Source organism: Pyrus communis, chromosome 14 (genome assembly GCF_041283825.1).
Source record: "Pyrus communis isolate YQ-2024b chromosome 14, ASM4128382v1, whole genome shotgun sequence".
NCBI classification, from domain to species: Eukaryota; Viridiplantae; Streptophyta; class Magnoliopsida; order Rosales; family Rosaceae; genus Pyrus; species Pyrus communis.
Window position 1 is genome coordinate 359,548 of NC_142578.1, and position 23,589 is coordinate 383,136.

General features: G+C 37.8%; 4 protein-coding genes across 13 annotated transcripts; 3 read left to right on the forward strand and 1 right to left on the reverse strand.

Moving 5' to 3' along the window:
* Positions 1 to 4,592: 4,592 nt before the first annotated feature.
* LOC137713795 (uncharacterized) lies at positions 4,593 to 11,013 on the reverse strand. Of its 4 annotated transcripts, none has more exons than XM_088684718.1 (8): positions 10,838 to 11,013; positions 10,122 to 10,217; positions 9,165 to 9,290; positions 9,019 to 9,062; positions 5,859 to 8,762; positions 5,620 to 5,724; positions 5,284 to 5,458; positions 4,593 to 5,163 (listed from the first exon to the last, which is right to left on the reverse strand). In XM_088684718.1, exons 3-8 carry the CDS (start codon positions 9,276 to 9,278, stop codon positions 4,942 to 4,944), a joined length of 3,564 nt encoding a protein of 1,187 aa, XP_088540844.1. In that variant the 5' UTR covers positions 9,279 to 9,290; positions 10,122 to 10,217; positions 10,838 to 11,013; the 3' UTR covers positions 4,593 to 4,941. The 4 variants fall into 4 exon arrangements, with proteins under 4 accessions (XP_088540844.1, XP_088540841.1, XP_088540842.1 ...); XM_088684715.1 differs by having other exon boundaries at positions 9,019 to 9,086; positions 10,838 to 10,952; XM_088684716.1 differs by lacking the exon at positions 10,838 to 11,013 and adding an exon at positions 10,664 to 10,734 and having other exon boundaries at positions 9,019 to 9,086.
* A 1,136-nt stretch (positions 11,014 to 12,149) lies between these two features.
* Positions 12,150 to 15,537, forward strand: LOC137712803 (bifunctional D-cysteine desulfhydrase/1-aminocyclopropane-1-carboxylate deaminase, mitochondrial). Its single transcript, XM_068451966.2, has 10 exons — positions 12,150 to 12,509; positions 12,613 to 12,678; positions 13,058 to 13,252; positions 13,326 to 13,436; positions 13,778 to 13,869; positions 14,350 to 14,442; positions 14,604 to 14,661; positions 14,745 to 14,858; positions 14,985 to 15,082; positions 15,188 to 15,537. Exons 1-10 carry the CDS (start codon positions 12,252 to 12,254, stop codon positions 15,390 to 15,392), a joined length of 1,290 nt encoding a protein of 429 aa, XP_068308067.2. The 5' UTR covers positions 12,150 to 12,251; the 3' UTR covers positions 15,393 to 15,537.
* Positions 15,538 to 15,691: 154 nt separating this feature from the next.
* On the forward strand, positions 15,692 to 17,966 carry LOC137712802 (D-cysteine desulfhydrase 1, mitochondrial). 7 transcript variants are annotated; one of them, XM_068451964.2, is made up of 3 exons: positions 15,692 to 16,259; positions 17,414 to 17,511; positions 17,617 to 17,966. In XM_068451964.2, the coding sequence occupies exons 1-3, from the start codon at positions 15,885 to 15,887 to the stop codon at positions 17,654 to 17,656; spliced, it is 513 nt and encodes a 170-aa protein (XP_068308065.2). In that variant the 5' UTR covers positions 15,692 to 15,884; the 3' UTR covers positions 17,657 to 17,966. The 7 variants fall into 7 exon arrangements, with proteins under 7 accessions (XP_068308065.2, XP_088540298.1, XP_088540300.1 ...); XM_088684172.1 differs by having other exon boundaries at positions 15,692 to 16,238; XM_088684174.1 differs by having other exon boundaries at positions 15,692 to 16,226.
* Positions 17,967 to 19,671: 1,705 nt separating this feature from the next.
* LOC137712958 (glutamate decarboxylase 4) lies at positions 19,672 to 23,379 on the forward strand. Its single transcript, XM_068452170.2, has 6 exons — positions 19,672 to 19,922; positions 20,057 to 20,261; positions 21,577 to 21,777; positions 21,889 to 22,357; positions 22,573 to 22,625; positions 22,754 to 23,379. Exons 1-6 carry the CDS (start codon positions 19,834 to 19,836, stop codon positions 23,246 to 23,248), a joined length of 1,512 nt encoding a protein of 503 aa, XP_068308271.2. The 5' UTR covers positions 19,672 to 19,833; the 3' UTR covers positions 23,249 to 23,379.
* The last annotated feature ends 210 nt before the right edge of the window (positions 23,380 to 23,589 follow it).

The window sequence follows — 23,589 nt, forward strand, 5'->3', positions numbered from 1 at the left end:
CCTAAATCTCTTACTTGGAAGGTTTTCTTTGTGGGTCGAGGTCTTACTTGCAGTTTGAACAATCGAAAAATGAACATAAATAAATATAATATATCATTCGATTCAACAAAATTATCATGACCACCTTCGATAAGAGCAAAAAGGCAACAAATGAACGAACCTCACCTTATTGCCATAAGAACACCGTATTAACCAAAAGAGAAGAAAAAATTGGTTCCAGCAGCATATCCGAGCCGAACCCGACCACCAAAAGTTGCAGCCACAAGTCTTATCGAAAACTAATTAATCTGCTGGGCCTAGAAAGTTTATGCTCTGTCAAACCACTTGTGCTCTTCCTACCAACCATCAAACACAAAAGAGAGTTTAAACTTATTGTAACACAGAGATCATGATAAAATCATTCGACACCTCAAACAAAATGATCTGCTCGACTCGTCCAAAACAACAAACAATCTGCTTCTCCAATCCACTTCGAACAAGCAAATGTGTTCCTCCAATCCACCTCGCCCCAAAATTGATCAGGGCACCTAAATTTCTCTTTGGGTCAGCATACTACCAATACCCACCACCACCACCTTATTAGTATGTCGTCTGAGCCATTCGTTTGGGTCTGATCAGAATATACAAAAAGGAAAAGGACGACGAAGCATGCAGCACTATTAATGTGGCCGGCTGCTAACCATCTCAGCTCAGACCGGAGACGCCACCATTGAGACTTGGAGCTCTGACCCTCCAATTTTCCCTTGAAAATAATGGGTCTGGTCACGCCACTACTCTCCTTGTTCATTCATCTCGGCTGAAACCTCCAAACGATAAGAAGTTTCTCCTAGCTAGCTAAGAACAAGTTCTCTCTTTTAATTTGGGGTGTATTCAATTGGGATTTTCAGTGATTTTGATTCATTTAATGAATCTAGGAGTATTCAATTAGGATTTTAAGTGATTATCTGAAATTCAAAATGTATTCAATTAGAATTTTAAGATAGTTTATTAAAATCCTTAGAAATCTGAGTGTATTCAATTAAGATTTTAAATAAATTTATAAAATTCCAGGTGTATTCAATTAAAAATTGATTTTAAAAAACTTGAGAAAGTTGAGGAATTATAGGGAATTGAAGAGATTTCGTAATGTATTTTAAGCATCCACAAATCCTTTAAAATCTTTTAAAATCTCTCAAATTCTCAATTGAATACACCTCCTAGCTAATAACAAAGTCTATCAACCAATTACATGAAATTGAAGTGGACCAAGTCATTTACAAATACACTTAAACTTGGCTATTCATACTACCATGTCAACCAAAACGAGGCTCTCCATGATGAGGTCTGTTGGGGTGAAAACTTAGAGTACACAACTCTAGCACAAGTGTTGGAGAGACAATACAAGTAAACAAATTACTTGTATTACACAAACAAAATATTACAACACAAACTATCAAAGACACTCTTGAGAAGCTATGACACTCACTCACTTTCTAGAGACAAACTATAGAGCACTCACACTCTTACAAGACTATTCTTTCTTCTCACTTTCACTTGCTTGCTTGCTTACAAGCTTGCTTGGTTGGTTTGTTGATTTGTTGATTTGTTGATACAAATGGTGTGGATGCCTTCTCCTTTTATAGGCATGGATGGAACCTTGGAGAAGCATGGACACACCATGCTAGAGATATCTAGATAATTCCACTAACTTCCTAAGCTAGAATTATCTACACTAATCTTGCATGTTGGTGGAAACCTCACCATTCTTCTAGACTCTTCCACCAACTTAAGAAACAACATTCTAGTCATTTCTACAAAGTACTACTTTAACTTGGATAATCTAACTAACCAACCTTAGTGAATGTTTTAGAATTCTTTATTCTAGATTTGTGTAGGTCCTTTAATGAGATGGGGTTAATTTCTTTAACACTCCCCCTCAACACCATCTCATTCTTCTCTCTACGCTGGGTTGACAACGCTTCATCTTGAACACCCATTTGTATGAGATGGGTTTCACATCTCTTTGCTTTGGCACTAGATTCCAAGCTTGATTTAGCTCTGCTGCAGTGATCTCTTCTCCCAACTTTGAAGCACTCAGGTTTAACTGTTTCTTTTTCTATGGCTGTGTTGGCATATTTAGGATTTTGCTTCTTGATTCTTGTTGACCTCCTTAGTTGTGATTGTGGAGTTGATACTTCCACTTCAGTAGGTCTATCTTCTTCTGGTTGTTGATATATGTCAGCTTGGCAAGGGTTTTGGGGCACTGCTTGCTCAACATCATCACCATCAAGCGAATCTTCAGACTCATCTAGTCTCGACTGGATTCGAACAATTTGTTCCCCCATCTTTTGCTGCAACTTATCTTCTATCTCTCTTGAATCAGGCAACGCCTCCTTTTCTGAGGACCACCAAGAAGATGCTTCAGCATCCCATTCTTCATCCATAGCTAGATATGCTACGGCGTCCCAATCATCTTCACTTTTCTTCTCTAAGTTGGCAACATTACTTTCTACATGCCTTTTGAACCAGCAATCCTTCGCCATGTGGCCATTCTTTCCACAATTGTAACACTTGCCCTCAAATCTTTTATTATTCTGAGACTGACCACGGTTGCCGTGATACTTTGGAGCTCCCCCTGGCCGAGAACTCTCTCCTCCTTGATGACCTTTTTCCTTGTCACCATTTCTTTTAGATCCACCACCAGCACGCCGGTGTAGAGCGCTTCCTCCTCACCTTTTAACGAGACCCCTCCCATTTGCTTTGCCAAAGCTTCTTGATCGGCAAGCAAATTCTCGAACTCAACAAGTGATGGTTGGGTCGGCCATCCTTGTACAGCGGCAACGAAGCCTTGATATTCGGGTCTCAATCCATGGATAATTATTCTTTTTATCCTGGATTCTACAATGGCAGCACTAGGATCTAATTCAGAAATTTCACGGCAAATAGACTTTACCTTGTGGAAATACTGTGCAATTGTCATGTCCCTTTGGGCCACTGATAACAACTCATTCTCGAGAAGCTGCAGTCTTGTATCGTTCCTCTTTGAAAAGAGTGTGGCGAAGGTGTCCCATGCTTCTTTTGGTGTCTTGGCCTTCCGTATGTGCTCTAATATGTCATCTTCAACTGTGGTTTTTAAGGCAAACATGACCTTACCTGCCTTGATCTTCCACTTCCTCAAAGCGCCGCTGGTGTCTTCTTCTGGCTGCGTAACTTCATTACTGCCGACAACATCCCAAAGATCTTGGCCTTGTAGGTAAGACTCCATACACGTCGCCCACGTGTTGTAATTTTTGTTGTTCAACTTCTTGATTGCTCCAACAACTTGAAGATCTCCCATCGTGTCGGCAGAGCTTCGATAAGCCGAACAAGATTAACGAATAATCTTGCGAAGTACTAAACTGCTCACGATTCTTAAAAGCTTCAATAAAGACGGTCCCTGATCGTACCGCTCTGATACCAATTGTTGGGAAAAACTTTGAGTACTCAACTCTAACACAAGTGTTGGAGAGACAATACAAGTAAACAAATTACTTGTATTACACAAACAAAATATTACAACACAAACTATCAAAGACACTCTTGAGAAGCTATGACACTCACTCACTTTCTAGAGACAAACTCTAGAGCACTCACACTCTTACAAGACTATTCTTTCTTCTCACTTTCACTTGCTTGCTTGCTTACAAGCTTGCTTGCTTGGTTTGTTGATTTGTTGATTTGTTGATACAAATGGTGTGGATGCCTTCTCCTTTTATAGGCATGGATGGAACCTTGGAGAAGCATGGAAACACCATGCTAGAGATATCTAGATAATTCCACTAACTTCCTAAGCTAGAATTATCTACACTAATCTTGCATGTTGGTGGAAACCTCACCATTCTTCTAGACTCTTCCACCAACTTAAGAAACAACATTCTAGTCATTTCTACAAAATACTACTTTAACTTGGATAATCTAACTAACCAACCTTAGTGAATGTTCTAGAATTCTTTATTCTAGATTTGTGTAGGTCCTTTAATGAGATGGGGTTGATTTCTTTAACAAGGTCGACTTGATCATTTTTCGAGCACAAACTAGGCGAACATTTTACGTGGTTCGGTTGTAACACACCAGCCACTTCACCCTAACTAGGCTCTATCATTTTGCTCTGCTTATATTTGATAAGCATTGTCAAAAATGTCGATGGGGGAGGAGCATGGTTGGTACGCGCCGAGTAGATGTTGGGTTCCACAGCTGAAACTACCAAGTTGCGAGTGTTGCTTTTTGTACTTGATTCCCATTATCTCGGCTATATATTCCAGTTTGCAACTTTGGACAGAGCAGAATATAGGAAGGATCTGGGAATCCGAGGGATTGTCAGTCGTGATCAAGTCGGCAAGTTGTATAAATTTGTGTTTTCATGGTCAATTTTAATAGAGGTGCTCTGGACTTGTGGGTGTTGTCTTTGGGCGTCAGTCATCATCTCGAGGCACGGATCCTCGAGTCTGGTGGCTGCTCAGATCTTCTGCTTGGCTGGGGGCTTTTCTCCAAAACTCTCCCCTTCTCTCCCCAACCTCTCTGTAGAAAGGCGTATGTGTATATGTACATAAATATAATACAAATCTATAGCCCAATTATAGGTGAACCGCTCAAATATATAAGCATCATGAAATGAAAGGTTATATCAAAGAATCGTTGTATTAGTAACTGCATCCAATCTTCAAACCCAGCACTATTTACAGAATAATACTACAAGGAAAATTATGTACACACATTTACATAAACTGAAACACAAAAACAGAGAGGAAAGCTATATATACACACTACATATTTATGGGGGGTCAAACCAGTGTAAGCAAAAAAACACAAGGTCAGGAAAAGGGTGGTAAGGTAACTCTTTCTCCCTATCTAATGTTAAATATGCTTAATTTGGAAGACTACTCAACGAGTTGTACCAGTTGTTAAAATGAATTAGTTAAGACTTTACGAAGTCCTCCAGCGTCGCCGAGAGAGGAAGAACTCGTAGTCCGGATGCCTGTTTACAGATGTCGTACTTCCTTTGCTCACAACAGCTCTTGCCATAAGCGATGCTGTCTCCTCAAGTGTCCTCAAACGCTCTTGTAGTACTCCACAAGGGTTTAAGCCCCGTGGTGTTACTGTTGTCTGCCTCGGTGCTGAGGGCCTTAACTTGAACCAACATTCAGCCTGTGCACACGTGACACAATATATATTAATTAATAAGCGCAGCAACTTTTACAATATGCCTCAACTATATGCCACAGCTGCGCAATATTTGTGCATCTATGCACTATTAGTCATGACTACCTGAGCATTGTAGCTTTGCAGACCCACAACTGGAGATACAATACAAGTATCCAATTTATGAGACTCAAATTTGGTACTTCTATGGACCAAATGACCGAGTGAATGGTAAGTCAGAAATGCTGCACGTAAGTTACCATCAGGTATCCGGTAAATTGGATACCATGCCACAGAGTACCTGAAAATTCAGATGGCACTTGAAAGTCATGTACTACTTAGAATTTGCTCGGCATCAGTTGTATTACTAATAATTTTGCTTCGTCTTGTGAAACTAAAAACGGTCGATTACAAATACATATTTTACATTTTAAAGAGATTGAAGCCAGTTTTATTACTAACCAGGATCTGGGATGCAGATCATTTAGATTTTTAGAGTTTAGATTTGTTGGATCTCCATAAGCTTTAGAATGTGACAGTCCATCACCTCGTACCAGCTCTTTTATCCTGAAATGAAGGGCACCAGATATAAGATCTTCAACAAATACATAAAGTTCCTTAGGATCTATGACAAGCTACAAAGTAAATACTACATCGTTTTAAATGACAACTTTAGTAAAAAAATATAAAAGGATACTTACTTGTCATATAAAGGTCGTCTAACCTGAGGTTGTTCTGATTCAAAATATTCAAACAGTAGCTCTAAATCACCGGACCCTGTTGTGTCAGTTAATCGAACAGATACATCTCTGGCAGAAGCAGAAGATTGTTCTAAAATACACTGTTGATTTACAAGCGGTGGAGTGACCACATCTTCCTTATGATCAGGCTGAGGAAGAAGTAATGAAAATAGTGGAAGACTACCAATGCTAGAGGAATTTTTGGATGTGTCACTATCCAGGCTTGCGCTTGGCGCATCAGAACCAGGAAACCTATTGTTAGCATCTACATAATCAACATTTCCATTCTTGAATAACTGAATTCCTGACAAATAAGGGACAAAATAAGCACGAAATGCAAAGCGATCAGCACCCAATCTCTTTGAATCTCCAAGTTCCTCGGCCCTTATTTCCAGACCATAGCTACCATATTTCTCATACCACTGCCATAGGCTTCCTAAACTGATGTCAGGTGTCTCATGTCTGCACAATGGCACACCCCCAACCTGATCAACCTGGTTCCTTGAGCAGCAAGTATGACAACTTACAGAATTGGGCGACTGATGAATAGCCGGGGATGAATGATAAAGAAGTCTTTCAAATTCAGCAATGGGGCGACCAGTGGCCATTTGAACAGCTTCGGATGCCAGTTGTGCCCTACAAGCATTATTTACTGCTTCTAGTATTCTGTTTGAATCAGCTTCAAATGCATTTACATCTCTAGGTACGTCAGAGTTTTTGATGTAGTTAGCTGCATTGAGCTTGTTATTGATCAGTTCTTCAGTTGTACTTGGTTTTGGAAGCCTTCCCTCGAATCCGTTGGAAGAACAAGTTAAGTCTCCAGAACTTTGACCTGGGCACACAACTGCAACATCAGAAACAGGATTGTGAGTATTGAAAGCCGCGTACCCTTTAGCAGTGTCTTTAAGAGTCCATCTCCTGGAAGCTGCCTCATCAGAATGTTCAAGTGATGAACTGCCAGATCTAGTAGAGTTTGTCAATCCGGGATTCTTTAACCCAATTGGCATCCACTTGTGCGTAAAAGATGCAGAAGTACTATAGTTTTGCCTGCTTTCCGCAAGAGAGGTTTCTTTCTGTACTTCTTGACTTGCTGTATTACAATGTAGATGAGGAAGGTAAACTGGAGACTGCATTGTGCTACTCTCATTTCTTACACTTTGATTCTTCACGTGAGAGACACTATTACCGACACTTTCAAGATGAGCCATTTCATTTGGACAGAGTTGCATCCTGGGAACTGATTCAGAAGTCATGCATTCTACTTTGCTGCTCTGAAATCCAGCGCTCAGACAGCTAGGTGGAGAACAAGATCTTGTAGCAAGATCTAATCCTTTGTTGTCCTTCGCCTGATCTGATATATCATTTTGTTCTATCCTATCCTTCACACAACCATCTAAGCCGGACATGCCGGCATGAGACCCCTTCCTAGGATAACAATTGTATTCTTGTTTCAAAGCCGGATCGCTCTTTCTTTTCAATTTCTTTGAAACCTTATCTTCTTGCTGTTTTCTATCCCCATTCTTTGGAAAGGCATTTACATCAGCAGCATTACAGGTTCTTTTAAGAAAATAAGACTCTCTCAGAGGGATATCATACCGTGAGTAAACAGAACTTGCTTTCTTCAACTCACCAGTGCAGTCGCCGGAATCATTCCTCTGGACCTTTTGCCAGACAGACTGATTGTTTTCCTTCCCTGTACGAGCATGCAGATTTCCAGAACTTCCAAATTTAGAGACATTTGAATTTCGAGGTGCTACTTTGTTTTGTTTACTTCTCTTGTTAAGCGCAATGAGTTGCACGTCACTGTTGCTACGACCCTGAATACCATGCCTTGTTCCCTCAGTGTGGTCGTAGGAGTCCACGGCATCATTTAACGAGCTTTGACAAGAGAAATATCCCTTTCTTGAACTCAAACTTGGCGGTTCAGAAATATATATTTCGTGAATTTCAGTCTCAGCATGTTTTTCATCATGACCAGCATTAGTACTATTATCACTGTATGAACCAAATGAAACTGAATCCAAAATGAATGAGTCATGGATGTCAGAGTAACCTTTGGTATACATATCATTGCAACAGCTTGTCTGTGGATGAATACCTTCCACACCGTTGAAGATGGGAAATCCAGAGTCTTTGAGCAGAACCTGATTTTCAAAATTACCGACAGACGATATACCCGCCTCATCACTTGAAGAGGTGCATGTATTTGACGTTTCAGAATTCTTGGCCCTACCATCTGGCAATGAATTATCTGGTGCAGTTGAAGAAGACAATGGTCTGTCCCCATCATTGTTACCACAGGTTTTAGAAGCTGAACTTCCATTGGGATATTCCTCAGACAGCACTTCCGATTCATTAGAGCCAGTGTTGCATGAAAACTTCTTGTTCTGTTTTCCCTTCTTTCTATTCTTCTTTCTCGAACTTCTTTTTGCGGTGTTGTCTAGTTTTTGGTTGCCGATACTCATATTTGATGAGTTAATAGCATTAGAACCATTTGGGATGGCACTTGCGGAATCACTGCTGGTTATTGACTTGTGAAAAGATTTCCTAGGAACTCCATTACACTTAGTAGCTTTATTTGTCAAGGTCTTATTTCGAGGTTGGTGTCGCACGCTTGAACCAGTGAACCTTCTACTTGTAAATGAATTGACAGAATAAGTGGCGTCAAGAGGAAGCACTTTCTGAACCCTGTGTCGAGTAACCTTGAATGGGTTCAATGGAGGCGGGTAAAGCAGATGTAGACTATCCATATTCACCGGAGTATCAGATACCGACTGATGTATATTGTAAGGACATTGTGATGGTAGTGCTACGATTCTCCATTGTTCATCAGGTTTAAGGGAAAGGAATGTAAAGATACCACACCTGAAATGTCAAATAAAAAGTCATTACCCAGCTATAACAGGAGAGGACCAGAAAATAAAAGGTACAAAAGCTTTGATAATCTTAGCGATGTCTAACAAACGCTGACGTGCATTATGTTATGTATTAAAAGTATTTATGATGATTAAGTAATACGCAAAATCATCAAAGCATATACAAACTCAATTTAGTGGATTAGTTTCACCATATAGCCGTGAGAAACAAAGCAATTAGGCAATGGAAACCGAAACAATTTTACCTACGATCAGAGTTCCTCCATGTGACAGAAGGCACTTCACAATCCTGAGCAAGGTAACCCGCAGAAGACTGGTCAGATAATTGTTTCAAGTCATAGCCGAGAAGTGAAGTACATCAAAATTGATTTGTAAAATAGACATATATTACCTCCAAAGATGTTCTAGAACTTTTTCGTTGTTTCCATAATAACAAATCTCTTCTTCTGTCTGAAATTTTCTGGACATCAGTATCACTGGTGGTCCTTGGAAGGGCACAATGCATCTTTTGCCGTGCCTGCCCACGTCGTCAGCATAAATAAAACAGTTAGTGATGTTCTAATACGAAATTATAAGGTGCTAATGTAATCAACATCTAAACACTTCACAGCATCAGCAAGTTAGATTTTACAATTACAGTGCATTGAGAAGAACCCCAACTTTTAGCACTTTTTCGCAATCAGCATATGCATTAGTTTCGTTAGTTTGCATTGCACACTTTCAGCACATTTTCACCAACCAAAGTTGGAATCCTGTAATGCAGAAACATCCTCGGACCTTCTCGCTACCAACTAATATCTATTATCACACCAGACCAGCCTTATATTGATAACAAACACAAGAGAACCAAATTGTAGCATCTTCTCTCTATCCTAGAATCCAAATCAGTTGGCAACCCAGAAACATCACTTTATTATGCCGTTCTCAGAAGCGTTGTGTTAGGCTGTTAGCTAGCGGCTTTACCTGTCCCGTAGTCATATATTGATTGCATCGAAAATTCTTATTGCAGCTCAGACATGGCTTATTGACACCTTCGTCCTGCAACCTTGGTTTTGTCGAAAAGCCTGGTTTTCTATTGGATGGGTTTGGCCTTGGTTTACAAGTTGCATCCGTCCACAAAAACTCTCAAACACTAACTAAGACAACAATTACAAGGGTAACGCAAAACACAACAGTAATGCCTTAACCTTAATTCAATCAAATGAGGCAACGATACTATGTCAATCCACTCGAATCAATTAAGTTAATCACGTAACTAAAACAACAATTCCAAAAATAAAAGAACATTCTTCTCTCCAAATATTCATAATCTGCGGATAAAAGAACAAGGGGGTTGAAGGCAAAGTACCTCAAAGGTGTTCAAGATGAAGGTCGAAACACAAACAAAGCCTTATTCGCTTTTATCCTCTAACAGGTGAAAGGCATTGCTTTCATAACACACAAGCTGGCAAAAATAACAAAAAGGATTGAGACTGAGAGCAGAAATGCAAAAATGTGGATAAAAAGGAAGAAAAACAGAGAAAATAGAAACAAAAATGGTTTACTCACAATCCTCAGACTAAAATTCTATCTATTCTACAACCCACTCATTAAATTTAGACAGAAACCCAGCTAAGTTTATCCCAAAAAATACCCAAAAATATGAAGAAATTCCCTAAAAAAAAATCAAAAGAAGTGGGATTGGCTAACTTGAACCATTGATTAGGAATCTAGTACTAAATTTGACAGCAACCCATGAATCAAAATCTTGGAGTAAAAAAAAAAAAAGTCTAAAATTGCAAAAAGAAAGATTGGATTGTAGTTGCAGAGAAAGCTCCCCAAATTTAGGTGTGAGGCTGAGAATAACAAGAACTAAAATTACTGTGCTGATTTCCCCAAACCTAATCTCACCCGAACACCTATCATTCTTCCACCTCTCAAAGCTTCCCTCCCAATCTCCCTCCAATTTCATATTATTATAGTTCCACACGGTAAAGCTTTCTTCTTGCCTATAAATACTTAAAATACTTTTTTTTTAATTTTCTAATCAAGTTTTGCATGCAAGATTAGAGCTTTCGAGCTTACATGGGCACCATACTAGTGGGCTAGTAGCTACCACATTCAAGAGTGGGGATGGCAAACTTCAAAAGTACTCCAAATTTATTGCAGGGGAAGTATTTCCACACTTTTCGTGTTTATCTTCAATCACGTTCGTTGAGAAACAAATAGTGTGTGTCATAGATGGTTCTCATGATTATTATAATTTAGTGAGCTAATGCCACATTATGTATAAGTTTTTTTATTTTATTTTATTTTTTTTTTTTTAGTAGAGCGATAGCATTTGTAAGTTAGATTAAGCACTGATGAGGTTCGAACTCACACCGTCATGCAAAGAGATGATACTCTTCCACCTTTCCGAATGAAACTAGAGGAGTGTTTCATTATGATCTTTCATGTTATTCTTAGGGCAAGCCTTCTATAACATTATAACCTAACAAAACAAAGAAAAGGAAGATTTGAGTATTATTAATTTTAAATTAAATTAATAGCCATAACTAAAACTAATAAAATGGCTATAACTAACCATTCCGTTAATTTAGAATTAGAAGATAATTCTAAATAAAATTATTTATTAAATAAATATGAAATTATTTCGAATTATATATAATAAATAATAATATTATAAGATTGTAATATACAATAAATATAGAAAATAGAATAAGATTCTAAACTTAATTACATTACTTGATTTTATTTAAAACTTAATATTTAAATATGAAATTATTTCAAATTATATATAATAATTATAGAGCATGGGAGACGTGTGAATCAGCAAGAACCACCTTATAAGGCCAAATACTCCTGAGTGACTGATAGTAAAGTAGTACGGTAGTACCAGGAAAGGGTGAAAAGACCCCCTTCCCCCATTATAGTAAAGGATCACTTGCTATCTACAAGTTATATTCTCTTAATATTGTACTTTTCTCACATTATCTAATTAGTCTCTTATTTTTCCTTTAATTGCTCTTCTTTCCTATTTTTCCGTCATTTTATATAATTTTTTTCCTATCAATAACAAAATCATAACTCCTTGTTTCTTTCGTTTTTTCAGGTAAAAAAATAGGGCTAAATTCTTAACAAAAAGAAACTAAAATGAAACATAACGAGCATCCAATACTAAGAGATGCAGGAGTGTGATAATCATTTTTGGTTAAAGAAAAAATTAGAAATAATTCTATTAGCTATACTAGTTCTTGAAATTGACATAACTTCTCACTTTGTCGTTTTATCTGAATTTCTCTTCCAAAAATTATTTTGGTTTATCAAAAAAAAAAATTGTCGATAATTATTTTTGGTAAAGATAAAAAGACAAATAATTCGAAAGGATAATTGTCTTTGGAAAAAACGAATAAAAAAACTCCAAAGGAAAGACGACAAACAAAAATGGCGTCAGAGAAATAGAGTAAAGACAGAGAGCATGGAAATGGAATGAAAAGAAATGTTGGTTAGTCGCAGCTTCCTCTTCTCTCCGATTAACAAACTCACCGTCTTCTCCCAATCCCAACCCCAACACACTCGCCTTCTCTTACAGTCTCATCGGATTCACACTATGGCAGCGGAGGCCGCCACCACCAACACCTCCAATACGACGGCGAAGGCGGCGGCGATGGACTTCCTGACGAAAAAGGTCTACACTCCTCCTCCTTGGGCGTCCCACATCAACCCCATCCCTTCTCACACCTTCTCTCTCGGACACGTAAAAACCCAATTCTCTTCATCTGCTCATATTTGTCTATGCGAATACTGCTTCTGATTGTATTGATTACTGAATAGCAGCTGCTTTGTGTTTGTTATCGCAGCTTCCGACTCCAATTCAAAAATGGAATCTTCCCAATTTGCCCCCCAACACTGAGGTCTGGTTAAAGGTATTTTCTTTTACATTTTTCTCACTGGTATTTGATTTCCTATAGAAAAATACCATTTGGGTTTTATCATTTGTGTGATATATAATGATACATGTACGTTGAATTGTTAATTTATTACTGATGAATGCTCAGATTAAGTTAGCTTTCACTGAATCAAATATCGAGACTTTTAACCGCGAATTTGACGAAAATGTTGCATCTTTTGTTGAAGTTTATAACTTTAACTTCAGAGCTGGATTTGTGGATTTTATGCCCCCCATGACTTATGTGTAGAATTATAGTTTGCAATTTTTGAGGTGTAAATATATGAGTTATTATTTTGGTTTTATATCTTCACTTTCCTGGTTTTACACTGACAGAAGTATTTGCAAATATCTAGCGTGATGATCTTTCGGGAATGCAACTGAGCGGTAACAAAGTCAGAAAATTGGAGTTCTTGATGGCAGATGCGGTAGAGAAGGGTGCGGACTGTATCGTGACGATAGGGGGCATCCAAAGCAACCACTGTCGTGCAACTGCAGTGGCTGCCAAGTATCTCAATCTTGACTGCTATCTCATTCTACGTACTTCAAAGGTTGATTTCCGTCTCTAAGTTTCACGACTTGTTTTTATAATCAAATTGCTTATTGCCCCTTGACCTATTGCAGGTTCTTGTGGACCAAGATCCTGGACTGACTGGCAATCTCCTGGTTGAGCGTTTAGTTGGAGCTCATATTGATTTAATTTCAAAAGAAGAGTATGCAAAAATCGGGAGTGGGGTATGCTAGTTTTTCCTTTCTTGTCAACAGTGTCTATTTCTTTTAAGTTTTCCTTTTAATATATTTATGGTTTGAGTCTGAAGTTGAAAACAGTGATCACTGGCTAAGTAATTCTATTAAGACTTGGTTGTTATGAACTGCATATCAAGTGATCTTTCTTTTTTAAATGATCCATCGCTCAACAGATTGGGAAGAAAGAGCATACAACCAATTATCTTACTGTTTTACCATTTTGTATTTCTTTTGGGGTCAAGAACATGCATTTCTGATAATAATGAATTCATATATTTCGATTTCTATTCCTATAGTGATTTTGCTTCTTATATTAAATTTGGTCCCAGGTTCTCACTAATCTCTTAAAGGAAAAACTACTAAAAGAAGGAAGAAGGCCATATGTTATTCCTGTTGGCGGATCAAATTCCCTCGGAACTTGGTGAGATTGGGTTTGTATTTTGATTGAAATCTTCATGGGTAGTCTGTTTTGTGCAAAACTCTTTTTATGCACTTTCGTATTTATTTTCTCTATTTTCTTTCAAGTGCCATATCTATTAATCATTAATTATTTTGGGTTCCTAGAATTGGATGCAATATCTTTGCTTCATATTGGAAATGAGAAATCTTTCATATTTTTCTTGACTTTTCAAGCTTTAATCTGTATTTAGTGCTGGTAAATGTTCTTCACAATAATCCATGATGACTAATATCATATGGTATAAACCTTATGTTTGGGGTCTTCTAAATGAGAAAGGAGGGGCGAGGGTTTTGAGGCGTCAGTTTCTCATAATGGTTTAGTGTTTTTTTAAGGTTATAAAGTTTGAAAATCCAATATTCCTTGATTTTGTGCTCACTGTTGATCATAATAGCTGTCGTTTAGTTTTTGTTGATATCACGTTGTGTATTTTCTTATATTCAGGGGCTATATTGAAGCAATACGTGAGATTGAGGAGCAGCTTCAGAGTGGAATAGACAAAGTAAAGTTTGATGATATTGTGGTTGCTTGTGGCAGGTTTGCTATGCCATCTCTTTTTTTTTATTGGATTTAACTCCAATTTATTTTTGTGAAATGGAAAGACTGCATATATGTCACTCTATAATTGTTTATGTTGATTGTGATTGTGATTAATATCACTTCCCTCTAATTAATGTTTTTATTTTATCGATTTCCAGTGGGGGTACAGTTGCTGGTTTGTCATTGGCTTCTTGGCTCAGTTCGTTGAAGGCAAAAGTATGTCATTAGATTCCTTTCTGTAGATGATCAATTCGCTACTCCTGACGTGTCATGTAATTATTTGTTCCTTTGCTCTGCAGGTTAACGCATTTTCTGTCTGTGATGACCCTGATTACTTCTACGACTATGTTCAAGGCCTACTTGACGGGCTTGAGGCAGGTGTTGATTCACGTAATATTGTTGACATTCAGAATGTGAGTATCATATCAGATTAGTCTGTAAATTCATTGTACATATTCTTTTGAGGCCGATCTTACTATAGTGGTTGTAATGCTAAACTGTAAACTCCAAAAAAGGAATTATATATTGTGGTTCAACAGGCCAAAGGTCTGGGCTATGCAATTAACACCTCTGAGGAGATTAATTTTGTCAAGGAGATTGCTGCGACCACTGGGATTGTTCTTGATCCAGTTTACAGGTCCGTAGCAGTATTAGTTTCCACTTTGTTATTACCAAAATTCATGAGTGTACTTTATATTTCCAATCAACAATTTTAATCAATTTCACTTTGTTCCTCGTACAGTGGCAAAGCTGCTTATGGAATGATGAAAGACATGGCTGAGAATCCAAAGAAGTGGGAAGGAAGAAAGGTCCTCTTCATACACACAGGCGGGCTACTTGGGTTGTACGACAAGGTAGAACAGATGGCTCCGTTGTTGGGAAATTGGCGTCGGATGGATGTCAACGAATCTGTTCCTCGGATTGATGGTCTCGGGAAAATGTTCTAAGGCTCGAGATAAATCGAAGTAGTGCTCAGTTTATAGGGGTGAGAAATCCTCAAATCGAAGTGTATGCTGTACTGAAGGATGCATAAGAAATTAGCTCGTATTAACTAAGAGTAGTGCTCAGTTTAATGGAAATATGATTGTTGTTTGTGTTGTGTCTTATCTCTCTTTCTAATGTTGTGAATTGCAAATTTGCCTGTTGCTTAAGAATCCGTTGTCCAATAGCGTTTCCCTATTTTGGACCAATTGTTTTCCCCTATTTTGGACGCTATTGAATTCCTATTTAGAGAATTATACGATCACATTCCTAAACAATAAGAAGTACAACAAAATTTATTTATAGCTTCCTTTTTTCGTTTTTTCTTCGTCGGCCAAAAAAGTGAAAGCTATTTACTCAAAGAGGAGAAAAAAAAAAAAAAAAAATCTGTGTTACTCAGAGAGCAGAGAAAAGCGTAAGAAAAAGCAGAGACAAAGAATGCAAAGAGAGCAGAAACCATGTATACAATGGCATGCCTTGCAGTCGCTCCCCATTCCTCCGTTCAACACAATGGAAGTGGACGCAAACACCAACAACTCCGACCCTGCTGCAAAGGCGGTGGCGATGGACTTCCTGACCAAAAAGGCCTACGCTCCTCCGTCTTGGGCATCCCATATCAAGTCCATCCTCCTCATACCTTCTCCCTCGGACAAGTAAAACCCATTTCTCTTCTTCCCCTCCTTTTATTTCTTTACTATTTGATTACCTTTTCTGTTTGTTATTTGTTGTCACCTATCACTTTTCAGTTTCCAACTCCAATTCATAAATGGAATCTTCCCAGTTTGGCCCCCAACACCAAGGTCTGGTTAAAGGTCCTTGCTTTTTTCTCACTGGTATTTGATTTCCTACACAAAATCCCATTCGGCTTTTGTAAATTGTGTGACTTTTGGGGTCTGTTTGGAAATGATTCTCGAACGGTTAAAAGTGCTTTTCTGAAACCCAAAAAGCACTTACTAGCTACGTTTGTTAAAAAAAATTTAGAAGTGCTTTATGGAGAAGCATCTTTCCAGCATAAGCACTTATGAGCCAAATTTCTTTCTACAAATGCAGTCCTAAACAAGCCCGAAGCTCCACCTAATCAAATATTGAGACTTGTGAATAAATAGGCTACATTTTGTATGCAGGTTTTCGTAATCAAAACTTCGATAAGCTCTTTTCGAGGTGTAATTCATTGATTCGTTGTGAATATCTAGCATAATGATCTTTCGGGAACGCAAGTGGGCGGTAACAAAGTCAGAAAATTGGAATTCTTGATGGCCGATGCCGTGGCAAAGGGTGCTGACTGTGTCATAACGATGGGGAGCATCCAAAGCAACCATTGTTGAGCAACTGCAGTGGCTGCCAAGTATCTCAACCTTGACCGTTATCTCACTCTAAGCACCCCAAAGGTCAATTTCCATCTCTTGCTTTTACTGCTGGTTTTAAAGTAAAAATATTCTTTTCAATCAAGTAAGTTATTCCGCACACTCTTTGCTGATGCATCTTGATGTAGTGCAGGTTCTCTTGGACAAAAATCCTGGACTGACAGGCAATCTTCTCGTCGATTGTTTGGTTGGAGCTCGTGTTGTATTTGCTGCAAGAGAAGAGTGTGCCAAAGTCGGGAGCGCGGTGTGCTGCGTTTCCTTTCTAGTCAACATTGCCTTTTTAACTGTTTCAAGTCCATTTTAATTAGGCATGCCTTTTATCGGAGCTTATCAAATGTTCCTCGAGAATATTGTTGCTGCTTGTGGCAGGTTTGCTTCTTTTCATACGTGAAGAACGAATATTATCTCACATGTTTTCTACATTGAGTATAATAGCGTAACGCAATAGAATTTTTTTATGTTGAATATGATTAATGTTACTTCCGTCAGTCTAATATTTTGATTTTACTGATTTTCAGTGGGGGTACAATTGCATGATTGAACTAGTTTCGAAATATCATGGGTTTTAACTGTTTAGATGTTGTTTACAAATCATGAAGCAATTGTATATTGTGGCTTGACAGGCCAAAGGTCTAGGATATGCAATTAACACCTCTGAGGAGCTTAATGTTGTCAAGGAGATTGCTGCAACCACTGGGGTTGTTCTCGATTCAGTTTACAGGTCCGTATCAGCGGATAATCTCCAGTTTGTTATTTCAAAAAATGGTGTGTATGCTCTATATTTCCGATCAACTATTCTGTCAATTTTGTTTCGTTCCTTTTTCAGCGGAAAAGCTGCTTATGGAATGATGAAAGACATGGTTTGAAACCAAACAGCGTCCCTAAAAGTTTCAAACCAGAGAAACATGAGTAAAAAATTAATATCCTATATATTAGGATAGTGGACTACCACATGGAGTGTCCTTTAGTTAGCAGATAGCAATCACTCCTCCCATTTTTCACCGCTATTGTGAAATTAGTTTAATTTTTAATTGTTCGTTGGTGTAGTGGGTCATTGACATTGACTCGCTGATAAGAGAGATATAATAAAAGAATATACTTTCGGTTACCAAATATGATTTTCCCAGACAATGCTGTATGAAAATTTTACTCATCAATAATTATGATTTTTGGAAATTAGGTCGATTGATTGGTTTGGCCCACCCTCTTTAGACACGTAAGCTATACATGAACAATGTTATGTTTCGTGAGGGAAATTTTGATTGGACACCTAGTGGAACAGCTCATATAAGAGGAGAAATTAACACAATATAATATTTTTGCCACTTAATACTACAGTTTAGTAGTATTTTTTTCAACTTATAAGTAAAAGGTTTTATAATTACACGAATCATAATCGTAATGTTCGTGGAGAAATGAAAGCGCACGAGAAGAGAAGCCAAGGCAACCGGCTTCTTCCTGTAAAGCGTCCACCACCAGTCGGTCAACTTCAATACCAACGGCAATTCTTTCCTTATGCTTCTTTGCTCCCTTGTTTTCCTTCGCTTTCAAGCAAAAATCGTATTGAATTGTGTAAAGACGATAAGATTATATAGTTGCTGGCTTAGCGGATCCGATCCCATCCGATCCTATCTGGGGGCCACGTCCTTAAATCGTATTGAATTGTGTAACCATTTGCCACGTCCTTAAAGCGATTCATCCCTAATTAGATGTTAACTACTACTTAACTTCGTGATTTCCCAACTTCCTTTGATCTGATTAACTTAAGTCTTATTGCATAATTACAATTTACTATAAACTATAGGAGCTGTTTTAGACGAGGAATATAAAATTATAACAGAAATAGTGTGTAATGATTATGTTTAACTGTCTTTAATAACGTCTTAAACTAACTAGTTCATGCCTTGTAATTTATAATTGAACTAAAAATGTGGATGATTTGACACTTGAAGTATCCCGAAAAACTTGAGTCGGACAGAAGGCCACTTTGACCCCACTCTCACCACAAATATTTTAAACAAGGTAATGCTACGAGGATTAAATTTGTAAGCTAAATAACACAGAAGTTGGCGATTAGATTATTACTTCAGCGTTTATAAACGTGTTTGTTTTCTATTAGTGACATGTTATTTGGTTTGTAAATTTTATTTATAAATTTAGTCTTACTAACATTACTCTTTTGAAATTGTGATAATTTTTTATTGGATGACCCTACAAGTTTAACCCCGAGTCCCTATCGGTAATGCCCTCATAACCTATAAAAAAATGGTACCACATGGGCTTCACTGTCATCGATTTAACCCAATGAATGAACTCCACTTGTGCTTGAAGACGTTTTGTTCGGAAATGGATCATCTCTAAATCACTTTCATCAAATCCACTCAATCAATGAATCCGAATTCTTGAAATTTGATCAAACGGTTAAAAATAAAAGGTCTATTTAAAAGTTATAATAATTTTAACAATTAGATCTAATTTTAAAGATCCTGATTCATTAATTGAATGAATTTGATGAAAGAAATTTTCGTTTTGTTCTCTCTACCGACACAAGGTGGATAGAAAACAAAACAAGTAGGGTGTAGGATGGATGAGTCCATAGCGATGCTTTAATCATTAAGATTCCCTTAAAATAATGCATGGGTAAAATGGCCAATTCGCCAAATATTTTCAGTACGTGTCCTTTTTCTGCCATACGTGCTTCAATACAGGCCTGATCATCTGCTCTTCCCATCTACCATCCCTTCTTATATTTTGTGATCACGGTTAAGTCATATTAATATTTTATATTAAATTTTTTATACAAATAATAAAATATAAAATATTGACGTGATTTAACTGTGATCATAAAAAATAAAAAGGATGAGATAATCCAGGTCCCTTCAATGCGTTATGCTTTTATTACTTTGCCCACTTGCTTCTTATTTACCATAAAGTTTTGAGATAAGAGTATAAAACCATCAACTCCTCTGTAGCTGCAACAAGGCTTCATATTTTTGTTCCCTATTTTCTTCTTCTTTCTTCCTAAATTTAACAATTTATTGAGATGGTGATCTCAACGGCATCCGGTGAGCGTCCTGGAGAGCAACTGAACAGTACCTTTGCTTCCAGATATGTGCGTAACGTCCTCCCTAAGTATGTTCTTCCACTCTTTAATTCCTTACTTCCCTTTTTTTTTTTGTTTAATAAACACTAAGTAATATTAATGAAAGGTAGCGATTTTTTTACCAAGAATTAAGCAATGCGTACGTGTACGTGTAATTGTGTAGGTTTCAGATGCCGGAGACGTCGATGCCAAAGGACGTGGCGTATCAGATAATAAACGACGAGCTGATGCTGGACGGGAATCCGCGGCTGAACTTGGCGTCGTTCGTGACGACGTGGATGGAGCCCGAATGCGATCGGCTGATGACGGCTGCCATGAACAAAAACTACGTCGACATGGATGAGTACCCTGTTACTACGGAACTCCAGGTCTGTTCATCCATCTATCATCTCGTTTACTTTTACGGTAAATTTTTTTATGTTATCGGTTGTATATTGCATTCGTCTTTGTTTTTTTATTTTGTATCTTTCGTCAGTGATTTGACGAAAATCAGATAAGAAATATACAACCGGTTGCATGAATAGTCTCTCCTAGGTATTTCTTCACTATTTATTATATTAATATTAATTATAACAAAGTCAACTTAATTTGCAAACAGAATTAAACGCCATATGTCGAGATCTAGGAAGTATTCGAGCCAACAGGTTCCTCTCCGGATTTATTTGGTAAGGATCTTAGGGATTTGTGAATCGTGTCCGTTCATTATATTGTATGTTCAGTTTTTTTTAAGTACTGTATAATAAAAATATTTAAAATAATTTTCAATTATACGATGTATAATGAACGTACACGATTCACAGATTTTTAAGATCTTCAGATCCAACTAGGATCCGGACTCGTATTGGAGTATGCAAGTCAACAGAAGTATTACTTATAAATTCACTCGTGTGGGTCCAGAATGTAGTATATATGGGTGAGAGGATTAGGACTGGGGATAGGATAACAAGAACCCATAACCTCTTCGGATCTAAAAAAATTGAGTATAAGGATTAAATGATTCGGACCGTTAAAATTTGATCCAACGACTACAATCTTTTAGAGGGGCTCTCTATTTGTAGCCATTTGATCAAATTTTAATAGGCCGGATCATTTGATCCTTAGGCTCAATTTTTTTAGATCCGGAGAAGATTTGGGTTCGGATAACAATTTATCATGGACACATGTTCTCTCTGTCACTTTTATGGTCAATTATTTTTTTAGTTAACATAAAAAATAAAGATTAAATAGATGCAATTTATGATATTTTAACCTTATACTGTTTTCAACCAAATTCTTGTTGATGTTATTGATATTTTGATCTTATATTTTTTTTATTAGGCAATTTGTGTAAATGTTAATATGTTGTCCACTGTAATTTTATGTAAAAGAAAAATGCAGCTTCATTTGTGAGAACTACTATAACTAAAAGGTTCCTAGTTAGATATTCAGCTTCGAAGTTTTGACATTGTAGGTAACTTTTTACCCTTGTTGTTCAACGATAACATAAAAACAATCAAATGGAACTTCCAAGGACGAAGATTATGTTTGCACAACAATATGCTTCTAACATTACGAGAACATAAACCTAATAATTTAATTAAAAGTTGTAGGATGATAAGATTATGGTAAATGTCTATTGTCCCAATTCAAACTTGCCATTTCTTGGTAATGTTGACATTTCTTTCTGTTGCTCTTTCAATATAGAATCGTTGTGTGAATATTATCGCACATCTGTTTAATGCTCCCATTGGAGACGGCGAAACTGCTGTTGGTGTGTCAACAGTAGGTTCTTCAGAGGCAATTATGCTGGCAGGCCTAGCTTTCAAAAGGAAGTGGCAGAACAAGAGAAAAGTAGAGGGAAAGCCTTTTGATAAGCCCAACATTGTCACCGGAGCTAATGTGCAGGTCAGAATTCTTACTCTGATGACTTGCATTTACGGGTTGTATTCAACTGAGATTTCCAAAGATTATTGACGCATGCCTAATGTTATTTCTCCATCAAAATATATTCCGCAGGTTTGTTGGGAAAAATTCGCGAGGTATTTCGAAGTTGAACTGAAGGAGGTGAAGCTGTCGGAGGGATACTACGTGATGGACCCTGCGAAAGCAGTTGAGATGGTTGATGAGAACACTATCTGTGTTGCTGCTATTCTAGGCTCAACCCTAACAGGAGAGTTCGAAGATGTGAAGCTCCTTCATGATCTCCTTGTTGAAAAGAATAAGCAGACGGGCTGGGACACTCCCATTCATGTCGACGCTGCCAGCGGAGGCTTTATTGCTCCATTTCTGTATCCTGAGCTCGAGTGGGATTTCCGTTTGCCGTTAGTCAAGAGCATCACTGTGAGTGGTCACAAGTATGGCCTTGTATACGCCGGTGTTGGGTGGGTTGTGTGGGGGAGTAAGGAGGACTTGCCGGACGAGCTTATATTTCACATCAATTACCTTGGATCTGATCAGCCCACTTTCACCCTCAACTTTTCTAAAGGTATTGAATTATACATAATCTATCAATATGTACTATGTAGTATGTACACCCTAAGAAAGCTTGGTTTAATTAGTTTGCTTTTGGGTCGCAAAAACACTTTTTGGAGACGCGCCGGCTACCATATGTGCATCCTGAGGAAACAGTTTTATGTGCTTCTACCTGTACAATCAGCCCCTAATTGTACAGTTTTATGTGTGTAATATGTTGTGCTGTAGGTTCTAGCCAGATAATTGCTCAGTATTATCAGTTCATTCGACTCGGTTTTGAGGTAACTTTTGCTACCATTTCATACGTACATAAAAACCTACATTAGTTAAAATGTTCTCCGGTTTTATTTTACGCAAAATGATGTTTTATTGTCTGATTAGGTTGTGTCTCTTTCCCTGTATGTATTAGGGTTACAAAAATGTGATGGAAAACTGCATGGAGAATACAAGAATGCTGAAACAAGGACTAGAGAGAACAGGGCGGTTTGAAATTCTCTCCAAAGACATAGGAGTGCCACTTGTGGCCTTTTCTCTAAAAGACAGCAGCAAGCACACCGTGTTCGAGGTAGCAGATAGTTTGAGGAAGTTCGGATGGATAGTTCCAGCCTACACGATGCCAGCCAATGCGGAACATGTAGCTGTTCTTCGCGTGGTTATTAGGGAGGATTTCAGCCGGGGCTTAGCGGAGAGGCTCATCTCAGACATTGACAAAGTTATGAGGGAAATAGACACACTCCCGGGCCAAGTGTCTAGCAAAACTGCCCATGTCACGGCTACTGTCGATGAAGTAGTCCGTGACAGCGAGGTGGCTGTGAAGTCTACTGTTCATAAGAGCGTAACAGACGTTGAGCAAGAGATAGTGTCGCGCTGGAAGGGGATTGTGAAGAAAAGAAGTGTTTGCTAGGCAATATTTTTAGGAGTGATTGTGTTTGATTTCTTCAATAATTAAGGACTGATTTGATTTGCCTGTGGAATCTTAAGGACAGATTTCTACTTTATTAAAGTTTCACATAAAGCATTTTTTTAAAGTACCAATTTTATCGTTTCATAAGTACTTCAAAGATAATGTCTGAACTATTGATAACCCTAAGATCATGTTTGGTATCTAATAATAAGATTGGATTTGATAACTCGTTGGATTTAGGTGATGTTGAAAGAAAAACTACTGGCTCACTTCCAAATTTAATTCAAGTTAAGGTTAGAAAATTAATTAGTCATGAAGAAAAAAAAATCCCTACAAATTGC

Excerpts from the sequence above, each read along its gene's own strand:
- LOC137713795 (XM_088684715.1), bottom strand. The coding sequence starts at position 9,278 with ATGCATTGTGCCCTTCCAAGGACCACCAGTGATACTGATGTCCAGAAA. Across the intron at positions 8,763-9,018 it reads TGGAGGAACTCTGATCGTAG|GTGTGGTATCTTTACATTCC; the intron begins GTAAAATTGTTT and ends TTGACATTTCAG. Across the intron at positions 5,725-5,858 it reads AGACGACCTTTATATGACAA|GATAAAAGAGCTGGTACGAG; the intron begins GTAAGTATCCTT and ends CCTTCATTTCAG.
- LOC137712803 (XM_068451966.2), top strand. The coding sequence starts at position 12,252 with ATGTTGGTTAGTCGCAGCTTCCTCTTCTCTCCGATTAACAAACTCACC. Across the intron at positions 14,662-14,744 it reads TCAGTTCGTTGAAGGCAAAA|GTTAACGCATTTTCTGTCTG; the intron begins GTATGTCATTAG and ends TTTGCTCTGCAG. Across the intron at positions 15,083-15,187 it reads GTTCTTGATCCAGTTTACAG|TGGCAAAGCTGCTTATGGAA; the intron begins GTCCGTAGCAGT and ends TTCCTCGTACAG.
- LOC137712802 (XM_068451965.2), top strand. The coding sequence starts at position 15,885 with ATGTATACAATGGCATGCCTTGCAGTCGCTCCCCATTCCTCCGTTCAA. Across the intron at positions 16,080-16,172 it reads ATACCTTCTCCCTCGGACAA|TTTCCAACTCCAATTCATAA; the intron begins GTAAAACCCATT and ends ATCACTTTTCAG. Across the intron at positions 16,260-17,413 it reads TCCTTGCTTTTTTCTCACTG|GCCAAAGGTCTAGGATATGC; the intron begins GTATTTGATTTC and ends GTGGCTTGACAG.
- LOC137712958 (XM_068452170.2), top strand. The coding sequence starts at position 19,834 with ATGGTGATCTCAACGGCATCCGGTGAGCGTCCTGGAGAGCAACTGAAC. Across the intron at positions 21,778-21,888 it reads TCACCGGAGCTAATGTGCAG|GTTTGTTGGGAAAAATTCGC; the intron begins GTCAGAATTCTT and ends TATATTCCGCAG. Across the intron at positions 22,358-22,572 it reads CACCCTCAACTTTTCTAAAG|GTTCTAGCCAGATAATTGCT; the intron begins GTATTGAATTAT and ends GTTGTGCTGTAG.